The sequence below is a fragment of the Lagopus leucura genome, unplaced genomic scaffold (genome assembly GCF_019238085.1).
Source record: "Lagopus leucura isolate 7727_CA_CO unplaced genomic scaffold, USGS_WTPT01 Super-Scaffold_100045, whole genome shotgun sequence".
Classification (NCBI taxonomy): domain Eukaryota; kingdom Metazoa; phylum Chordata; class Aves; order Galliformes; family Phasianidae; genus Lagopus; species Lagopus leucura.
Window position 1 is genome coordinate 2,036,341 of NW_024962292.1, and position 16,916 is coordinate 2,053,256.

Consider the following 16,916-nt stretch of genomic DNA (forward strand, 5'->3'; position numbering starts at 1 on the left):
GACCCTGTTGGCATCTTTTCAGCCAAACTGAGAATTGTTCTTCTAAGCATCAGCATCCAAATGCCTTCCGTAGCTCCTCCAGGGCACAAGGGGAGAAACACGTATGCTTGATCTTCCCCTACAGTTCATCGACATGAATGGCTGGCTCTTGATGAGCAGTGATCGCCAGGAGGTGCCAACAGCCCTGAGCCTGCGGGAGCAGCTCCTCCGTGCTGATCTCAGGAACCTCCTGGATGCCTATCAGGAGCTCTACTGGGTTGCACCCAGCTCCTACCTTGGGGACCGGGTAAGAGCGCAGTGGCAGCTGGACCAGCAGTGTTGCACATCCCTGACCCCACTCTGTGGGGCATGGACAGCTCTGACTCAGGTTGCAGGTAGCAGCTGATGCAACTTGGCTCTTCCTTAGGTTTCCTCCTATGGTGGCCACCTGCGCTACGAGCTTCACTCTGACCCACGGAGGGGTGATGTCTTCATTCCCATGGAGTCCCGTCCAGATGTGATCCTGAAGGTGCAGCCCGAGCAATTCACCAGTGCCTCCTGCTAACATGTGCAGGATGAGGTGATGACCAATGCCTTCCTTGCTTTTCTCAGGGAAATCAGATGAGCATCATGTTTCTGGAAGGCTCCTACCCTTCCCCGGGGGAGGTACATGAAGGCCGGCTGCAGTTGGTGGAGGTGAGTTAGCACACAGTATGTACCAAGTGCTCAGATGCTACCAAAAGGAAATGACTAGCTTGTAGGCAGAAGAGAGCGTTGCTTTGAGCTCAGTGTTTTTTGGATGGTCCTGTGTGGAGCCAGGAGTTGGATTTGATGATCTTTATGGGTCCCTTCCACCTTGGGAAATTCTGTGATTTTTGATGATGTCTTTTGCAGCAGAACTGGCTGTGAAAATCCAAGAACTACTTTACCTGTGAAAAGGGAGCCGAAGGTTGGACTGGATGCCATAAAATAAGGGTTTGTTCTTCTTGTCAGTAATGTCAGTTCTTTTCCCTGCAGAGTAACTTCAGGCACACGGAGACACACAACCCTGTATCGAGAGAGGAGCTCATGATGGTGCTGGCAAACCTGGAGCAGCTGCAGATCCGGGCACTCTTCTCCCAGCTCTCCTCCTCTGTGTCCCTGCGTCGTGTGGTCCTGGAGATTGCAACGGATGCAGCTACAGGTGTCCCTGCCAGCAACGTGGAGTTGTGCCTTTGCCCAGCTAACTACCTGGGTGACTCCTGTCAGGTAGGGGCAAAGGAGCTTGCACTATTCTAGGCAGAGAGTGGTTGAACAGCTGCAGACAGACACCCCTCGTGCTTGGTGCAGGTGGCAGTCTGTGGGGTTTGGATCTCTGTGCAGAGCAGTGGTGCTGCACAGTCTGCTTCCAGGCCAACCCCTGAGGGTTTTAGCTTTGATTACAGATTAGGCTGTGCCTGAAGAAGGAACAGCATCTCCCAAATTCCCCCACACTGACCTGCTCACAGCTTTCCTCCTGCCAAAGCACAGCACACCTGGGGGATGTGTGCGGCTGCATGTGGCCTCTTGGTAGGGACATGCTAGGAAAATTTGTTGAAGACCTAAATCAAGTTCGTGCAGTACCTTGGAGGAGATCCTCTGCCTGGCCAGTTATCTCTTACCAATGAGGAATAGAAGATCTTCCTTGTTGCTTTTAATCTCTTCTCCTTCAATACAGCCCAGTGGGAATTCTGTCATGGAAATTAAATGGGTCTGTTTGCTTTGCCTGAATGTTTTTCACATCTCCTTGTGCTCTCTCCTCAGGAATGCGCTCCAGGTTACTACAGGGACACCAAGGGGTTATTTTTGGGGAAATGCATCCCATGTCATTGCAATGGCCACTCAGACCAGTGCCTGCCAGGATCTGGGATATGCCTTGTAAGTAAACAGTGAGACAGCATGGCCTTTTGGAGCTGGAAAGCTGGAGTTTGGAATCTGTAGTTTGGGATTTAGAAAGCTCTTCACATGCGAACTGTGCCAGTGGGATCATGCTTGAATTAGAGCTTTAGCTGCATGTGAGATTTTGGGGGTGTTCCCCACTCAGGGTCAGGTGGAAGATAGTTCTGGGAAAGAAAAGGGAGTGCAGCATCCAGATACCTGGTGGGGGTATTTCCTGCTGGCGGAGCTGAGCTTGCAGCATGACTTGTCCTTGCAGAACTGCCAGCACAACACAGAGGGAGATCACTGTGAGCAGTGCAAGGATGGCTATGTGGGCAGCCACAATGCTGACGGGAGCCTGCAGTGTGTCGGATGTCCGTGTCCTCTTTCCGTTGCCTCCAACAAGTGAGCACCCTAGAATGGGATTGTCCCCACATCAGGGCACTGGTTTGGCCCTGGGGATGTTCCAGTGCCAGCCTTATCCCTGGACCCACACCTGCTCCCTACCAGCCCACACCATGAGGTCAGTGCCTTGGCACCACCTCAGGTGATAGCTGCACTTTCCCATTCACCCCTTCTCGTTTCAGTTTTGCCATTGGTTGTGTGCACAAGGGCTCCAGCACACAGTGCCTCTGCAAGCCTGGCTATGCTGGACCCAACTGCGAGCGGTAAGGAGGATGGCACCTCTGTTTCTTGGGCCATGGCCACTGCTGTGGCAGAAGAGATGTCCTCATAGAGACTGCCTAGGAAATAGCTGGCTTTACCTTGAGTGTGCTCTGCTCGAGCAGGATCTCTTTCAGTCCCTTTCAGATGCACATACTCCATTGCTGTCTCCACTGCTGATTTATTTTGTTAGTGTGGTTGCATTGCTTAGCCATGCTTTGCCTTGACTTGCAGTCTATGATAAAGGCATCTTTCTGGGGTATCACAGTGCCAAACACAAAGTGCTTTGAAATCTCAGAGTGTTGTATCAATTACAGTCCTCTTGGATGCCCTCAGTGCTGCAATTGCTCAAGACACAGGAGTGGTGCAGCTCTGGGATCCCCCAGAGCCCTGGCTGTGTTTTAACTCGCTGTGTTTTTCCAGGTGTGCCCCAGGATACTACGGCAATCCCCTGGTGATTGGCAGCTCATGCCAGCCCTGCGACTGCAGCGGGAACACGGATCCCAACATGCTGTTCAGCAGCTGTGACTCCCTAACAGGCACCTGCACGGGTTGCATGCATCACACAGCCGGTGCGCGGTGCGAGGTCTGCGCCCCTGGCTTCTATGGGGATGCAGTGGCAGCCAAGAACTGCACACGTGAGTGGGACCAGCAGCAAGCATTGGGGGAATAAGGACAGACTGACCGGGAACATGTCAAGAGTTTTAGCAAGGTTGTACAGCATTCATTGGGCTGTGCATTGCACGGGTGAGTCATGCACTCAGTTGCATGCATGCCAGGACAGGCAGCCTCTGAAGATGATAATAGGAAAGAAAGCATCTCCAAAAACCTGCCCTCCAGCATCACAACTGCAGAGCTTCTGATCCAGCCCTGTTTGCAAGCTGCCAAGCCACACCTGGGTTGGAACGGCCTTGCTCCAAGCAGCTCCTGCAGCAGCGGTGCTGGCACTCCCTGGGAGTGTGGGTGTGCACAGCCCACTGCCAGCACTGCTCCTGTGTGTCTGAGGAACAGCCAAACTGCAGCTCACCAAAGGGGAACTGCCCTGGGCAACCGTAATGGAAATAAATTGCCAGCAGGAGCAAATCCAACCAGAGAAAAGTTCTGTATATGCTGTGATTGTGATAAGACAGGGGAGAAATGGGATTCCTTGTCAGGAGTAAGGAGGTCTGGCATGGCTGATGGGTCTTTTGAATTCAACCTGTAACCGTGTGTTTTCCCTGGCAGAGTGCAACTGTTCACCCTGTGGGACTGATTCATGCCATCCACAAACCGGGCAGTGCTTCTGCAAGGCTGGAGTGACGGGGCAGCACTGTGACCACTGCGAGGTGAGGCTGCCTGTGTACCGTGCTGGTGCCTTTGCTTGTGGTGGGTGCTCAGCTGCAGCCTCAGCAGTGATGCAGTACCCTATGGGAAGCTGCAGCAAACCTCATTTCCCTGCATGTATCCAGCATGATAAGGGCAGCTTTGCCCTAAACAGTGCCCACACTGACCCACTTTTCCCTAGGAGGGGTACTACGGCTTCGAGGGATGCTCTGGCTGCCGGAGGTGTGACTGTGATGTTGGTGCCATGGGGAGCAGCTGCCAAGCACAGACAGGCCAATGCCACTGCCTGCCCGGCGTCAGCGGATTGCACTGCCAGCAGTGTGCTCCGGGCTACTGGGGCTTCAGTGAGAGGGGCTGCAGAAGTGAGTCCAACTTCCCAGCTGTTGGGTCCCTCCCATGAAGGAGTGGGACATGGTTTTGGTGGCACATGTGTTAGTCAAATGGCTAGAGAAGGAAAACAACCAACCCTTGTTTGGGATCCTGTGCGTGTTGCCGGTTTGCACAGAGAAACCCCCAGCAGTGCTTGTAAATGGGCAGAGATGCAATTGCACAGCTGGAGTAAAGCCACCCATTCCCTTCCCTTCAGTGTGGCAAAATGATGACGTGGCTGTTGCCTTGTTATTGAACTTGGCAGAGTGTGAGTGCAGAGGGGGCTCTTGTGACCCACGCACTGGGGAGTGCACCTGCTCCAACGGGCTGACAGGGAAGCAATGCGATGTCTGCATGCACAACTATGAGATCCCCGTGGCAAACGGCCCAGACAGCATGAGGTGTGAAGGTGTGTATGCTGCAGTCCTGGGGAAGGAGGTGAGGGAGGCTCTGGCAAAGGGCTCTGCTGACTGTTCCATTCTCTGGGCAGTGTGTGACAGCTGTGTCCTGCTCCTGCTGGAGGATCTGCAGAGCATTGAGATGTCCTTCCCCTCCATCCGGAGCCAGCTGGTCAACCTCAGCGCCAGCTCCATTGCCTGGGCTCGCCTCCATAGTCTCAACAGCACTATGGCAACTGTTGCTGTGCGTGGCAGGTTTGGTGCTGCTTTTTGCCTGTTTGTCCTGGCCTGCTGGCTTGATTTCAGCTCTCTTCTTTTCCAGAACCAACTGCGTGAGTACCACAGAGCCATGAACAAGGTCAGGCAAAGGGCTGATGAGCTGGAGGATGAGAACACGGACCTCACGCAGGATTTGAATGCGCTGCAACACAGGGTAGGATATTTCTTCGTCTTCCCATTGCCAGAGCAAGAGCTCCCCTTTTATCTAAATTGAGGGCTTTGAAGGCTGTGAGAAACCCAGCTCAGTCAGGCTGCGTCTCCTGCTCAGCCCAGCACTGGGCTGTGGGTGCAGGCATGTCTTACATGGCCGAGCTCTGTGAGCTGCATTGCTCCCTTGGAGGACTGTTAAACATGTCATAACATCAAGATGCCTGGAAAAACATCTGTATGTACATATATCCATGTTTTCAACAGCCCGACTGCAGAATGGTCACGTAAAACATGAATTTATGCTTCAGCTAATAAATAGTTCTATGTGTTTTAGATTATGATGACTCACAGAAAAGCAAGCCATTTAGAGCAGCATACAAAGGAGACTTACCAGAGAGGAGAGCAACTTCTGCTAACTATTCAGAGTATTCAGAAAAGCACTGGAGGTGAGTGAAGAGTCTCTGCTTTGTGGGTTTCTCCTGCTGGGAATGCCATGTTGTCACTGCAAACAGCACAGAGCACTGCATCGCTTAGAAAGGGCCATGGAAAAAAGAAGGGGAAATAAAATTGTGATGGAGATCCACACAGACTTGTGACTGTATAGGTAGACAAGGGGATATTGAACCTCTGAGGAGGTTCCAGTTGGATATTAGGAAACATTTCTTCTCCAAAAGAGCAGTGATGCAGTGGCACAGCTGTCCAGGGAGGTTGGGGGGGGTCACCATCCCTGGAGGTGTTCCAGAGCTGTGGAGATGTGGCACTGAGGGACGTGGGCAGTGCGCACAGTGGGGTGGTCTGGGGTTGAACTTGGAGATCCTACAGGTCTTTTCCAACGTCAGTGATTCTGTGATTATGAGTCCCAGCTGTTAGGCTGAACACAGTGTTTGGAAAGATATGTCAACGTGGCACAAATATTATTAAAAAGCATAAAACTCATCTTTGAGGAGAGATTTAGTAAAACAGAAAGGGACTTGGATCTAGGAGAGGAGGCAAAGCCACAGGAAAGTGCTTGGGATGTAGCACACATTCCTGGTAAGGGCTCAGGGAACAGAAATGTGGCAGGGCCCTCAAGTGATGTCTCAGGCTGGGTGTCCAAGCACTGCACAGAGGCTGCCTGCATTTTGGTGAGAGAAAGAGATGGAAGGTCTCAGTTGCAAAGGGTCTGGTTTGAGGATGCTAATGAGACCTGCATTTCCCTGCAGACCTGGTGCGGCAGATGGCCACGTTTGGGGCAGCAAATGCCAGCACCACCTCCACTGAGGAGTTTCGGCAGAAGATGGCAGAGGTGGAGAGGATGCTGAGGGAGATGAAGGAGCGGAGCCTGGGTGGCCAGGAGGAGCTGGCGAGGCGTGAGCACAAAGAAGCTCAAAAGTGTGAGTGCGGGTTAGCAGCACGGGGCAGAGCTGTGCTGGCCCTGCTTGGTCTGGTCATTGGCAGTCTGAATAAGTCACCCTGTGTTTCTTCATATTCATTGTCACGTGAGAGGGCACTATTATTCAGAATAATAGGGCTTCAGATAAGGGTTCTTTGTATAGAGCCTTTCAGGTGTGGCTGGGCATCTTTCTGAAAGAGATCCCATCCTTGTCACTAGAGGTTTGTAGACAATATTGTATGAGATCCTGTGTTATCTAGACTGAAAGAGGAAGGGATACCTGGAAAGTGAGACCAGAATTAGGCATTTCCACAGCCAAGCACAGAAAGATGAACACCAGTTCTCAACTCATCCACCCCCAGTGCTTCACCAGGTGAAGAGCGAGCTTCATGCCCACTGGGAGTCCAACCAGGCACTGATGAACAGCATCCAGGACTGGCTGGCACAGCACAGCTCCCAGCTGATGGATCTCCGTGATGCCCTCAATGAGGCTGTCAACAAAACCAGGCAGACAGAAGACTTGAACAGTTTGAACCGCAACAACCTGGAGGAGAGTCAGGTAGACCCGCACCAGATGAACCCGTACTGCCATGCAGTGAGGGGGAACCTGCCCTGACCCCACTGGCTCCTAACTCCATGTCTCTGTGTCTAGCAAAAGAGCCGTGAACTCCAAAAGCAGTATGGGCTGGTGCAAGAGACCCTGAGGATGGCTGAGAATGCCCTGGCCAAGGTCTCCAACTTCCTACAGAAGATGGAGAGTGCAAAGGAGGTGTGTGATGGAGTTGCTTTGACATGGGCAGAGCACAGTGGGGCGACCATTGGGGGTGACACATGTCCTTGCAGGCATATGAGAAGCTGGCAGCCCTTCTGGATGGGGCAAAGCTGCCTCTGACAGAACGAGTGAAGAAGTTCTCTCCAGCCAGCAGTAAAATCCCCATTGTGGAGCAGGCTGAGGAGCACGCCCGGCTCCTGGATGAGCTGGCAAGGAACTTGTCCAGGTGAGGCTTCTGCCCAGCTCCCTGGTTCTGTCATCCTGCTGGGGATAGGGATGGGATTCCACAGCCCCAGCACCGCAGCAGATTTGCAGCAGGGTGTTTTCTCCAAGGCTTGAGGAACCTGAGGAAGCCAAGGTGTTTGTCCTTGGGGACAGGAGCCCAGCATGAGTGGTCTCTATGGCCCTGACGGCTTTGTCTTCCAACACAGCATTATCCAGGGCACAAACCAAGATGGCTTTATCCAGAGGGCAATCGATGCCTCCAACGTCTACGCCAGCATCATTGAAGCAGTGGGAAAAGCCGAGCGAGCTGCCCATGATGCCGACAAGGCTGCTGGCGAGGCTTTGATGGTATGTGCTGTGCAAATGAGAGAAAGCAAAATTCCATCTGCAGCTGTGCAGCTTTTCACACCCACACACAGTGGTCTGCTGCCCCTTCCCTTTGAGTCTGCAGCACTTTGTGCTGGAGAACAGAGCAACTGGTGAGGCTAGGGCTGGGCTTGGAAGCTTCAGGTCACCCCATCGCACCCCTGCATCCAACCCCACTGCAGTTGCCCATTGAGTATCTTTGTGTGGGCCTGGGACTTGAATTCCTTTTCCAGGCCCTGAGGCAGCACAGCAAATGTTTGTTTTACAGAATGTCATGTCAGAAAATCTTGGGGCCATCTCTAAAGAGCTGAAGAGGAACAGCAGCAACCTTGAGGAGGGCGTGAGGAGAGAGCAGACAAAACTCAATGGGGGTGAGAGGGGCTCCATCACAGGCTGGTGGCTTTGGGCTGGACAGAGACCCAACGTGCAGAATACATGTTGTTTTTGTTTTTTTAATTGCAGCTATTAAGGGCACTCTGCAGGCAGCAAAGGAGAAGCTGGCTGACCTCCGCAGGAAGAAGGAGCAGCTCTTGAGCCAGCTGCAGTCTGTGCAGGATACGCTGGGCAGGGACCAAGGTTTGTTCTGGGTGTTCTCTGCCCCCATCATCACGTCCAACTTGTGACCCAAGTCCGCTTCCTCCCCTCTCCTGACCATTTCGGGGATTTTCATCCTGTCTTTCCAGAGGACACTAAGGAGACAATTCAGAATGCCAAAGCAGCTGCCATAGAGGCCAACGAGACAGCTGCGAGAGTGGAAGATACCCTGAGCACCATGAAGAAGAATCTGGATGAGTGGAAAGACAAGTATGGAGGCCTTCGAAATGAAGACCTGAACCAGGCAGTCCAAGATGCCAGGAAATCTGGTGAGTGCTGATCCTGTTCAGCCTCCGGGGCTGAGAACTGTGCTTTCAGAAGCTGTGCTTTGCAGCTCCGAGTCAGGAGTGCAGGGAAGTGAGAGAGCCAACTCTGGGTGCTTCAAATCCTGTCCCTTTATTTTAAATCTCAGTCTGCAGTATGTATATCACCCATGGCTTTATTGCAAGAGGTTGCATGTGCTGGAGCATTTTCAAAACCCCGTATCAAGGCTGCTGTGCATGGGGAAATGGTTGTGTGATTCAGCTTCCACTGCTTTTGACTTGCGTGTCTCAGACCTGCCTGAGCTTCACGTCTCCCTCACTAGTGCTTAAAACAACTGCCTCTCTCTCATGCCAGTGTCCAGCCTGGAAAGCACCATCCCGCTGCTGCTGGGGAAGCTGAGCAGCCTGGAGAACAGGAGGAATAAGAATGCCACTGTGTCAGAGAACATTGTGCGCATCCGGCAGCTCATCACGCAGGCGAGGAATGCTGCCAGCAAGGTGGGATTGTGGGTGTCAGGGGTGTGGGGTGAATGGGGGCTTACTTGGGGGTGCTTTGTGACTGGGAGAGGTATCTGGAATAGCTCTGGGACTACCAAGCAGGGTTGCTTTCTCATGAGAAAACTCCCAAAAGTGCACTTGGAAGAGCTGTCAGGCACGTGAGGTGGCAGCAGTGGGTTTCAGCTCTGTAGAGTTGGATTTCTTTCCCTCCAGGTGAAAGTCCCCATGAAGTTCAATGGCAGCTCAGGAGTGCAGGTCCGGATGCCGAGCAACCTGCAGGATTTGGCAGCCTACACATCCCTCAAATTCTACATCCAAAACCCTGAGCCCAGAAGCCAGCAGGATGGGGCAGAGGAGGGGCGGTTCATTCTGTACCTGGGCAGCCGTGAGGTGAGCTGGGACAGGAGGGAAGCTGTAGGTAGCTGCTCCCCAGTTCTGGTGCACCAGGGAGAGCAGTGCTGGGTGCTCTTGCCCTTTCTAATGTCAGTGTCCTGGCCCTGTCTCTCCCCCACGTTCAGGCCACTGGAGACTACATGGGTATTGTACTGAAGGACCGCAAAGTGCAGTGGGTGTACAAACTGGGCAACGAGGAGCCAGCTTCCCTGACCATCGATGAGGAGATTGGAGAGCAGTTTGCTGCCATCAACATCAATAGGTTGGAGATGGGTGCGATACATTCTGAGGCAGCTTGCTGGGAGCCTGTCCCTGCAGTGCATGTGGGTAGTGCTGTGTCCAAAAGATCAGCACCGAAACACCTCAAAAAATTGTCAGGGAAATGGTCTCACCACATCGTGGAGGGTCTGGGGGTTGCCTTCAGGTTGAAAGATGATGCATCTTTGTGTGGGGAGGCCTTTTACTCAAGGAGAGCAAGGTTGGCTCTTCTTTGGGCATCTCTACTTCACTTGACCATCCCTCCCTGCTACAGGATCCTGCAGTACGGGCAGATGTCAGTGATAGTGGAAAGGCAGACGGTGCATGAGACCAAAGGAGACAGCGTGGCCAAGGGGGAGCAGGGGCTGCTCAACCTCGACCCACACAACGTGGTCTTCTACGTGGGCGGCTACCCACCCAGCTTCATGGTGAGATGGGTTTCCTAGGAGGCATCAGCAATATCTTTGAACCATATTGGCAGGAGAGGCCGTGATGTTTTCGTGACAAAACCAAAATCAAACTGTTTGGTTACGTTCCCAGCCCCCTCCCACTCTGCGTTATCCCAACTACCGCGGATGCCTGGAGCTGGACACGCTGAATGAGGAGGTGGTGAGTCTGTACAACTTCCAGCACACCTTCCAGTTGGATACCACCGCTGAGAAGCCCTGTGCAAGGTAAGGCCAAGCAGGGCAGCACCTGTCCCACAGGCTCACCCTAACCTTTGTCTGCCCCGTTTGGGGGCAGTTGGCTTTGGAGTGATGTCTCTTGTCTCTTCTTGTGTGTCTCAGGTCTAAGTCCACAGGAGATCCCTGGCTGACCGATGGCTCCTACTTTGATGGTACTGGTTATGCGGAGATCAAGTTTGAGAGTCAGTTTGGCACAACCAAGCGCTTTGAGCAAGAGATCCGGATTGTCTCTTACAATGGCATCCTCTTCTTTCTGGAGAATCAGGCAGGTGCCACTTCTGGGGAGCCCTCACCCTTTAGTCAGTGTGATGGGGGCAATCTCAGCCCTACCTGCAGGTGTTCTCCATTCAGGGTTGTGAAGAGAAGATGGCTTTGGAGATTATAGTGCTGTTTAAAGCAGTATATCTGCACTATTGTTAAAAGCCACCAGAGGGCTGGACACAGCCTGCTCAGCCAGGGCAATCACTAGGCTGGTGCCAGAAGGACTGTCCTAAACTCCAGCACTCATGCACAGAGCTTTGAGCTGGACCAGGGTTCACCATGGCAGTGAGTGCTGCCTTGAACCTTTCCATTGCCCCCAACACAGGGTTGCTGCTCACACATGGGTCCCTCGTTGCTGTCAGTGACAGGTTGAGGCGTCAGCTGCAGGATCTGTTTCTGCCAGTGCTGAGCCCTGATGTTGAGCATCCAACCTGCCTCCCACAGGGACAGTTCCTGTGCCTGGCCATCCGGGATGGGAAGCTGGTGCTTTACTATGACTTCAACACGGGCCTGGAGATGGCAAAGCCCAGCAGCAACTCTTCCTCCATCAGCAGTGCCACGAACAAAGCGGTAAGGGGGAAGTGGGTGTCCACACTGGGGCTGGCTCTTCATCCTGAGTCTGGAGCCTTGTTTTGGGGCAAGGTTTAACGCCTGCAGGCTCTGGGCCTCCTTTTTGAGTATGCTTTGCTTGGAGATGTGAATTGGACATTTCATGCTCTGCTCTCTAATGGATCCAGTTGCTCATTTTTCTTCTCTGTTTGCAGATCCAGATCTTCCTCCTCAAAATGAATAACAAGAAGCGCATCCTGGTGCGTCTGGAGCGCCTCACCATCTTCATGGTGGAGCAGGAGAACTCCTTGGAGAATGCTGTCTCCTACTACCTGGGCGGTGTGCCTCCAGCAGTGCTGCCCCCCAGGTGGGTCTGGCCCACGTCTACATCTTCATCTTTGGGGCCCCCTGGCCTGGCTCTTCCTCAACCACATTCAGGACTGCTCGAACTCGGGGGGAGGCTTCCTCTTGCTGCCCATCACCGTGGGCTTGAGGATGGGACATCTCCAGGGTGGGGTGAGGTGCTAGTGGGTGTTGCTGAGCCTCCTTAGCTAAGCTGGGTGCTGTGAAGCAGTGAAGTAATGACCGTGCCTGGTCATTGTGTGTCCTTCCCAAGTGCTCTGTCTGGGGGCTGCAGGGCCGGATCCTCAGTGGGGTTGTCCTGTTAATGCTGCCTGTTTCTCCTGCAGCCTGAAGGCACTCTTCCCCACGGGTGGGCCCATTCGGGGCTGCATGAAGGGCTTGAAGGCTCTCGGCAAATATGTTGACCTGAAGCGTATGAACACTGTTGGTGTGAGCTACGGATGTACCTCAGACCTTCTGGTAAGTGCAGTGCTTCAGCAGCTGGGGATGGGGTCCAGCAGGGAAAGCAGCAGGGGACCCTAGGACAAATTCAATCTCCTCTTCGTGCAGAAGTATAAACCCCACAGCTCCTCAGTGCTGGGGGCCATGGTGAGGTGCCCCTCATGGTTGGCCATAGCACTGGCCAGACCAAGTGAGATTCTGGATGCCTACAACACCGGGGCTGACTCTTACCTTGCTTCCATGGTGCCTCCTTACAGGTGGCTCGCTCCATCAGTGTCCATGGCTATGGTTACCTGACCCTGGCCCTGAAGGATGTGCCTGCGCTGCAGGACTTCTACAGTGGCTTCAGCTTCCAGACGAGCCAACGTGAGGGGCTGCTGTACTACCACAGTACACAGGTGGGCACCCACAGTCCCCCCCAATTGTCCCAGTAGTGGGACAACCATCAGTTTGTGCAGGAGAATCAGGTGAGGCTCCTGCTTGGGAAAGAGAGGGATTTTGTTGAAATGTGAGCAGGGATAAAAAGGTAAATCCAGTGAAATCTGGATAACGTGGGTAAATGGGCCCTACCTTGGGACTTGGTTGCCCAGCAACGGCACAATGCTTTCTGCAGGAGGGGACGTGCCAGGTGTCCCTACAGAGGGGCCAGCTGGCCTTGAACCTGCTGGAAACCAAAGTCACCACTGAAAATACCTATGCAGATGACAGGACCCACTACGTGGCCTTCTACAGTGATGCCCAGGGGTATGTGTCTTGGTGATGCACAGGTGCTGAGGGGCCAGCAGCCCCAGGGCCCTGCTCATCCTGCCCCTCTCCTACCCCATAGGGTGCGGCTCTATGTGGACGATGAGCTGCAGGACACTGCAGCTGGGGCCAGGGCCAGTTGGAGGCAACGGAGGCAGCAGGATGACCGGGCACTCTTCCAGCTTGGAGGCTCACCAGAGCCCGGTGCCCTCAGCAACCTCACTGGCTGCATTGGGAACGTCTTCGTCAAGCGGTGAGCATCACTGTGCTGCTTCCCGGTGAGCAGGACTCAGCCCCATCCTGCCTTTCGCCTGGCTCGGTTATGGGAACCTCTTCCCCCTGTGTGTAGGAGGTCAGAGCCACAGATGGTGGTGGACCTGCAGCAGAATGTGGAGAGCATCAATGTCACCATGAGCTGTCCTTGGGGCGAGCGGCCGCAGCAACTCAGAGTTGCTCTGAAGAAGGACAGGAGGAAACCCAAGGTATCCCTGCTGACAGATCTCCCATCTTCTCCAGCCACCACCATAGCCCCTCAGTGGGGGACCCTCCTTTCACTCTGTTCCTACTCCATGTAGGTGTCCAGCAGGCCCAGCTCCAAGGACCGCCGCCACGACCAGACTGGGCTCTGCCGGCCGCAGCCCCGCACAGCCAGGGACACCTTCCGCTTTGGGGGATCCCCGAACAGCCGCTGGGAGTTTGAGGAGATCCCGGCCTCCTTCAGCCAGAGGTGAGGCTCACTCTGTGCCCAAGCCACGTGGGCTCAGCCCTAGAAACCATCGCTTGCCCCTTGCAGTGATGGGAGGCAGGGTGCTCCTGTCATCCCCTGTCCCCGCAGGTTCCATTTCTCCCTGGAGGTGAGGCTGAACTCCTCTAACGGGCTGCTCTTCTACGTGGCGGGGAAGCGAAGCACCTTCATGGCTCTCTTTGTCTCCAACGGGCGCTTCATCTTCCTGGTGGCCATCGGTGGGCGGCGGCTGCGAGTTCGCAGCAAAGAAAAGTACCGTGACCAGCGGTGGCACACGGTGAGCAGAGCACTGGGGCTCAGCAAGGCCTCGCAGAGCCACTTTGCTCTTCCTTCTGGCTTCTCCCACTACACAAAGCCCATGGCCCTGCCACCCATCTTTGGTCCTTGCAGGTCTTCTTCAGCAGAGACCAGAGCCGAGTCCAGCTGGTCATCGATGGGCTGCGAGCCCAGAGTGCTACAGTGGCCACCGCAGAGCTCTTTGTAGCCCGGACCCCCTTGTACATTGGGGGTGTCCCAGATGGAAGAGCCAAGGCTCACATGCTGGTAAGGACTTGTGGGGGTCCCCTGGCTCCTGGTCCCACACCACTGCCCCATGCCCCTCTATGCTCACTCCCAGGGCCTATCTCTGCAGGGCACATCGGTCTCCAGCTTTGACGGCTGCCTGAGGAACTCACAGCTGGATGGGAAGCCCCTTGGTACCCCCTCACACACCTTTGGGGTGACACCGTGTTATGAGGGTGCTCTGGAGCATGGGATTTTCTTCGCTGCAGACGGCGGGTCCGTCACCCTAGGTACCCCACAGCAGCCCGGGCTGGTTCCCATGGTCCTGGGACTGGAAAGGATGTGTCTGGTCAGAGGTCCCTTGTCCCCTTCTCACCAGTTGGCACTTCATTTCCAGCTGATACACTGGCGACTGAGCAGGACTTGGAGGTGACACTGGACGTCCGTCCCCACAATGCCTCTGGGCTCATCTTCCACATCGGGACAAGGAGAAGCCCCCATCTCATGCTGTACATGGAGGAGACAAAGGTAGCAGGAGGGATGGCTTTCCCATAGCCCCATTAGAGGCCATCTCCTGCCCACCATGCTCAGCTCAGCGAGTTCTGATGGGTTTGTCTCTGTGCTAGGTCACCATGAGAGCCAGCACTGGGGCTGATGAGTTCTCCGTGTCGGTGACGTGCCCATCTCTCTGTGACGGGCAGTGGCACTCCATCACAGGTGAGGGAACAGGACTTTGTCCCTGGGTATATTGCTCAGCCCACATTTACTGGGGGCAGTCCATTGCCCTTCCTCAGATATTTAAACCCCAGCTCCCACCTGTTTGCATTTAGTTTGGGAGATTGCAGCTGCCATTAAGTCATTTACTAATTAGAGTCCTCGCCTAATCTTGTTAGTGCTGTCAGACCTGGCAAGCTGGATGTATGGGGTGGCTGCCAGGTCATGGGGCCACTAGCAAGGCTAAGGCTGCCCTGTGCTGCTGCTGGACTTCTGCAAGCAGCACTGTCTGACTCTTGATTTCTTTCTAAGCTATCAAAAGGAAAAACATAATCCAGGTTGAAGTGGACACAGAAAGAAACTATGCAGTGGGACCCAGCCTGCCTCCTGCACCCAGTGCAAAGGCAATGTTCTACCTAGGAGGGCTGCCAGGTGAGTTGAGGAAGATGCACTTCAGCTCAAACCACCCCAAAGCAAGAGTTGTTATTGCTGTTGCAAGTAAGATATGCTTAATCCCTTACTCTGTTATTAGTCCAACACTTGGTTTTCTTTGTTCCTTTTGCAGAAGCAGACGAGGCCACTACAGTGTCAGCACTACCTCCCCTCCCTCATTATGTGGGCTGCATAAGGAATCTGCTGGTTAACCAGAGCTATGTGAACCTGCTGCAAACAAGGACTGTCAGGGGCTCTGTTGGCCTGCAGGGTTGTCCCGTGCTGTGAGTGCACCTCGGTGTACAGCCTGACACCAGGAAACTGCACTGCTCCCTGGATCCCAGCCATCAGCTGCGAGCTGTGGTCAGCCAGGCCATCTCCAGTGCCTGCAGCACGAGTCTGTGGCACATGGCTGGGGCCAACATCAGGGAGGGGGCCACAAATCCACGGGGAAGGAGAGCAGGGGAGGAAGGTGGGGAGAAGGGAGCACTTCAGGGGCATCTTTTCACAAATATAACCAAAAAGTTGGAGGAGGCTGTGGAAACAGGTCTGCCTCCTTCCCCAGTGGTCAAGCGTCTGCAACGGGCCTCATGCTGGCACACAGCTTGTAGTATGGGCTGGAGCACACAGCAGCTGTGCCTCACATCCCAAATCCTGTTCCCTTTACCCCACGCTTACAATGCACGTAGGTTTAGTTCACTGAACACTTCAGGCTGTTAATGACAGTCGCAGACTGCCTTCTGCTAAAGGTGGTAGGCAGTTTGCTTTATAATGCAGTTAGGACAAACTGGATTAGTTCCATCACTTTTGGGTTTTTATATGCAAGGATGCATTTAACCCTTCCCCCTAAGGTCGGTCTCTGTTCACCTGCTGCTGCTGTGCAAGTACAGAGCTGTGCAAGGGGGGCCTTGGACAAAATTCTGCTCGCAGAATTAGCATCTGCCAATCAGATTAATTTATAAGAAGCTGATAATTAAAAAGGAATCAAGAACGCTGGAAGAACTGCTGAGGGAAAGCAGAAGGTCATCGCTGTGCCACTCTGCACTCTGTAGTTGCATTCAGCATAGATAGATACACTGATACAAGTCCTGCTGTACGAAGCAAGAAACTGTTGCTTGAAAGGGAAGAAATAAAGGTTACCTCTGGCCAGATTTGCAGTCACTGCAGTCACCTGCCCTGCCCCCAGCTGCCTTCTGCCTGGCCCAGCTCACCCCTGCTGACAGTGCAGCCTTCACTTGAAAGACAAAAAACCCAACACATTCTGCTCCCAAAACACCTAGCTCACTTGTGCACTTACACATCATATATATATTTGTGTGTATATATATCCAGCCACGTGGGGACAAAATCTTGCTTCCGAAATGGACTTATAACTTATATATTGTTTTTTATGAGGGGTAAATATTGTAAAGTGGGTTTTTAACATGTCCATCTTCAGTGTAATTATGACCTGTTTTTAAGTTGTAGTATTAAAGATGGTCTTTGTAAATCACTGGTACATACTTTGGAGTCAAATAAAGCTTTATGTTACTCTCTTTCGCTGTAGTGGTGAAGAGCAAATCTGAGACAGTTTTTAATCCTCTGGCCTTTTATCACAAATTAGACTGAATAATGGAGTTAACTGCTATCAAAAGCACCAAAACCCAACTGCACTGACCAGGAAGAGCAAGTACTGCTTAGGT

At 53.5% G+C, this 16,916-nt stretch overlaps 1 protein-coding gene across 3 annotated transcripts in view; it reads left to right on the forward strand.

The window, feature by feature from the left end:
• Positions 1-16,779, forward strand: part of LAMA5 (laminin subunit alpha 5) — a 78,930-nt gene extending 62,151 nt beyond the window's left edge. For all 3 annotated transcript variants that reach the window (XM_042884828.1, XM_042884829.1, XM_042884830.1), the window contains exons 38-80: positions 125-286; positions 407-508; positions 592-675; positions 997-1,227; positions 1,762-1,875; positions 2,153-2,280; positions 2,463-2,543; positions 2,962-3,176; positions 3,763-3,863; positions 4,043-4,223; positions 4,496-4,639; positions 4,721-4,872; positions 4,951-5,061; positions 5,392-5,503; positions 6,260-6,430; positions 6,792-6,988; positions 7,082-7,198; positions 7,273-7,427; positions 7,633-7,774; positions 8,061-8,163; positions 8,255-8,368; positions 8,476-8,655; positions 9,005-9,147; positions 9,361-9,537; positions 9,666-9,802; positions 10,073-10,226; positions 10,339-10,472; positions 10,587-10,749; positions 11,190-11,315; positions 11,510-11,661; positions 11,984-12,116; positions 12,356-12,496; positions 12,712-12,842; positions 12,925-13,095; positions 13,192-13,324; positions 13,418-13,569; positions 13,678-13,864; positions 13,978-14,130; positions 14,219-14,378; positions 14,486-14,616; positions 14,715-14,805; positions 15,115-15,234; positions 15,368-16,779. In XM_042884828.1, the coding sequence (XP_042740762.1) occupies positions 125-286; positions 407-508; positions 592-675; positions 997-1,227; positions 1,762-1,875; positions 2,153-2,280; positions 2,463-2,543; positions 2,962-3,176; positions 3,763-3,863; positions 4,043-4,223; positions 4,496-4,639; positions 4,721-4,872; positions 4,951-5,061; positions 5,392-5,503; positions 6,260-6,430; positions 6,792-6,988; positions 7,082-7,198; positions 7,273-7,427; positions 7,633-7,774; positions 8,061-8,163; positions 8,255-8,368; positions 8,476-8,655; positions 9,005-9,147; positions 9,361-9,537; positions 9,666-9,802; positions 10,073-10,226; positions 10,339-10,472; positions 10,587-10,749; positions 11,190-11,315; positions 11,510-11,661; positions 11,984-12,116; positions 12,356-12,496; positions 12,712-12,842; positions 12,925-13,095; positions 13,192-13,324; positions 13,418-13,569; positions 13,678-13,864; positions 13,978-14,130; positions 14,219-14,378; positions 14,486-14,616; positions 14,715-14,805; positions 15,115-15,234; positions 15,368-15,522 (6,141 nt within the window). In that variant the 3' untranslated portion in view covers positions 15,523-16,779. The remainder of the gene's footprint in view (positions 1-124; positions 287-406; positions 509-591; positions 676-996; positions 1,228-1,761; positions 1,876-2,152; positions 2,281-2,462; positions 2,544-2,961; positions 3,177-3,762; positions 3,864-4,042; positions 4,224-4,495; positions 4,640-4,720; positions 4,873-4,950; positions 5,062-5,391; positions 5,504-6,259; positions 6,431-6,791; positions 6,989-7,081; positions 7,199-7,272; positions 7,428-7,632; positions 7,775-8,060; positions 8,164-8,254; positions 8,369-8,475; positions 8,656-9,004; positions 9,148-9,360; positions 9,538-9,665; positions 9,803-10,072; positions 10,227-10,338; positions 10,473-10,586; positions 10,750-11,189; positions 11,316-11,509; positions 11,662-11,983; positions 12,117-12,355; positions 12,497-12,711; positions 12,843-12,924; positions 13,096-13,191; positions 13,325-13,417; positions 13,570-13,677; positions 13,865-13,977; positions 14,131-14,218; positions 14,379-14,485; positions 14,617-14,714; positions 14,806-15,114; positions 15,235-15,367) is intronic.
• The last annotated feature ends 137 nt before the right edge of the window (positions 16,780-16,916 follow it).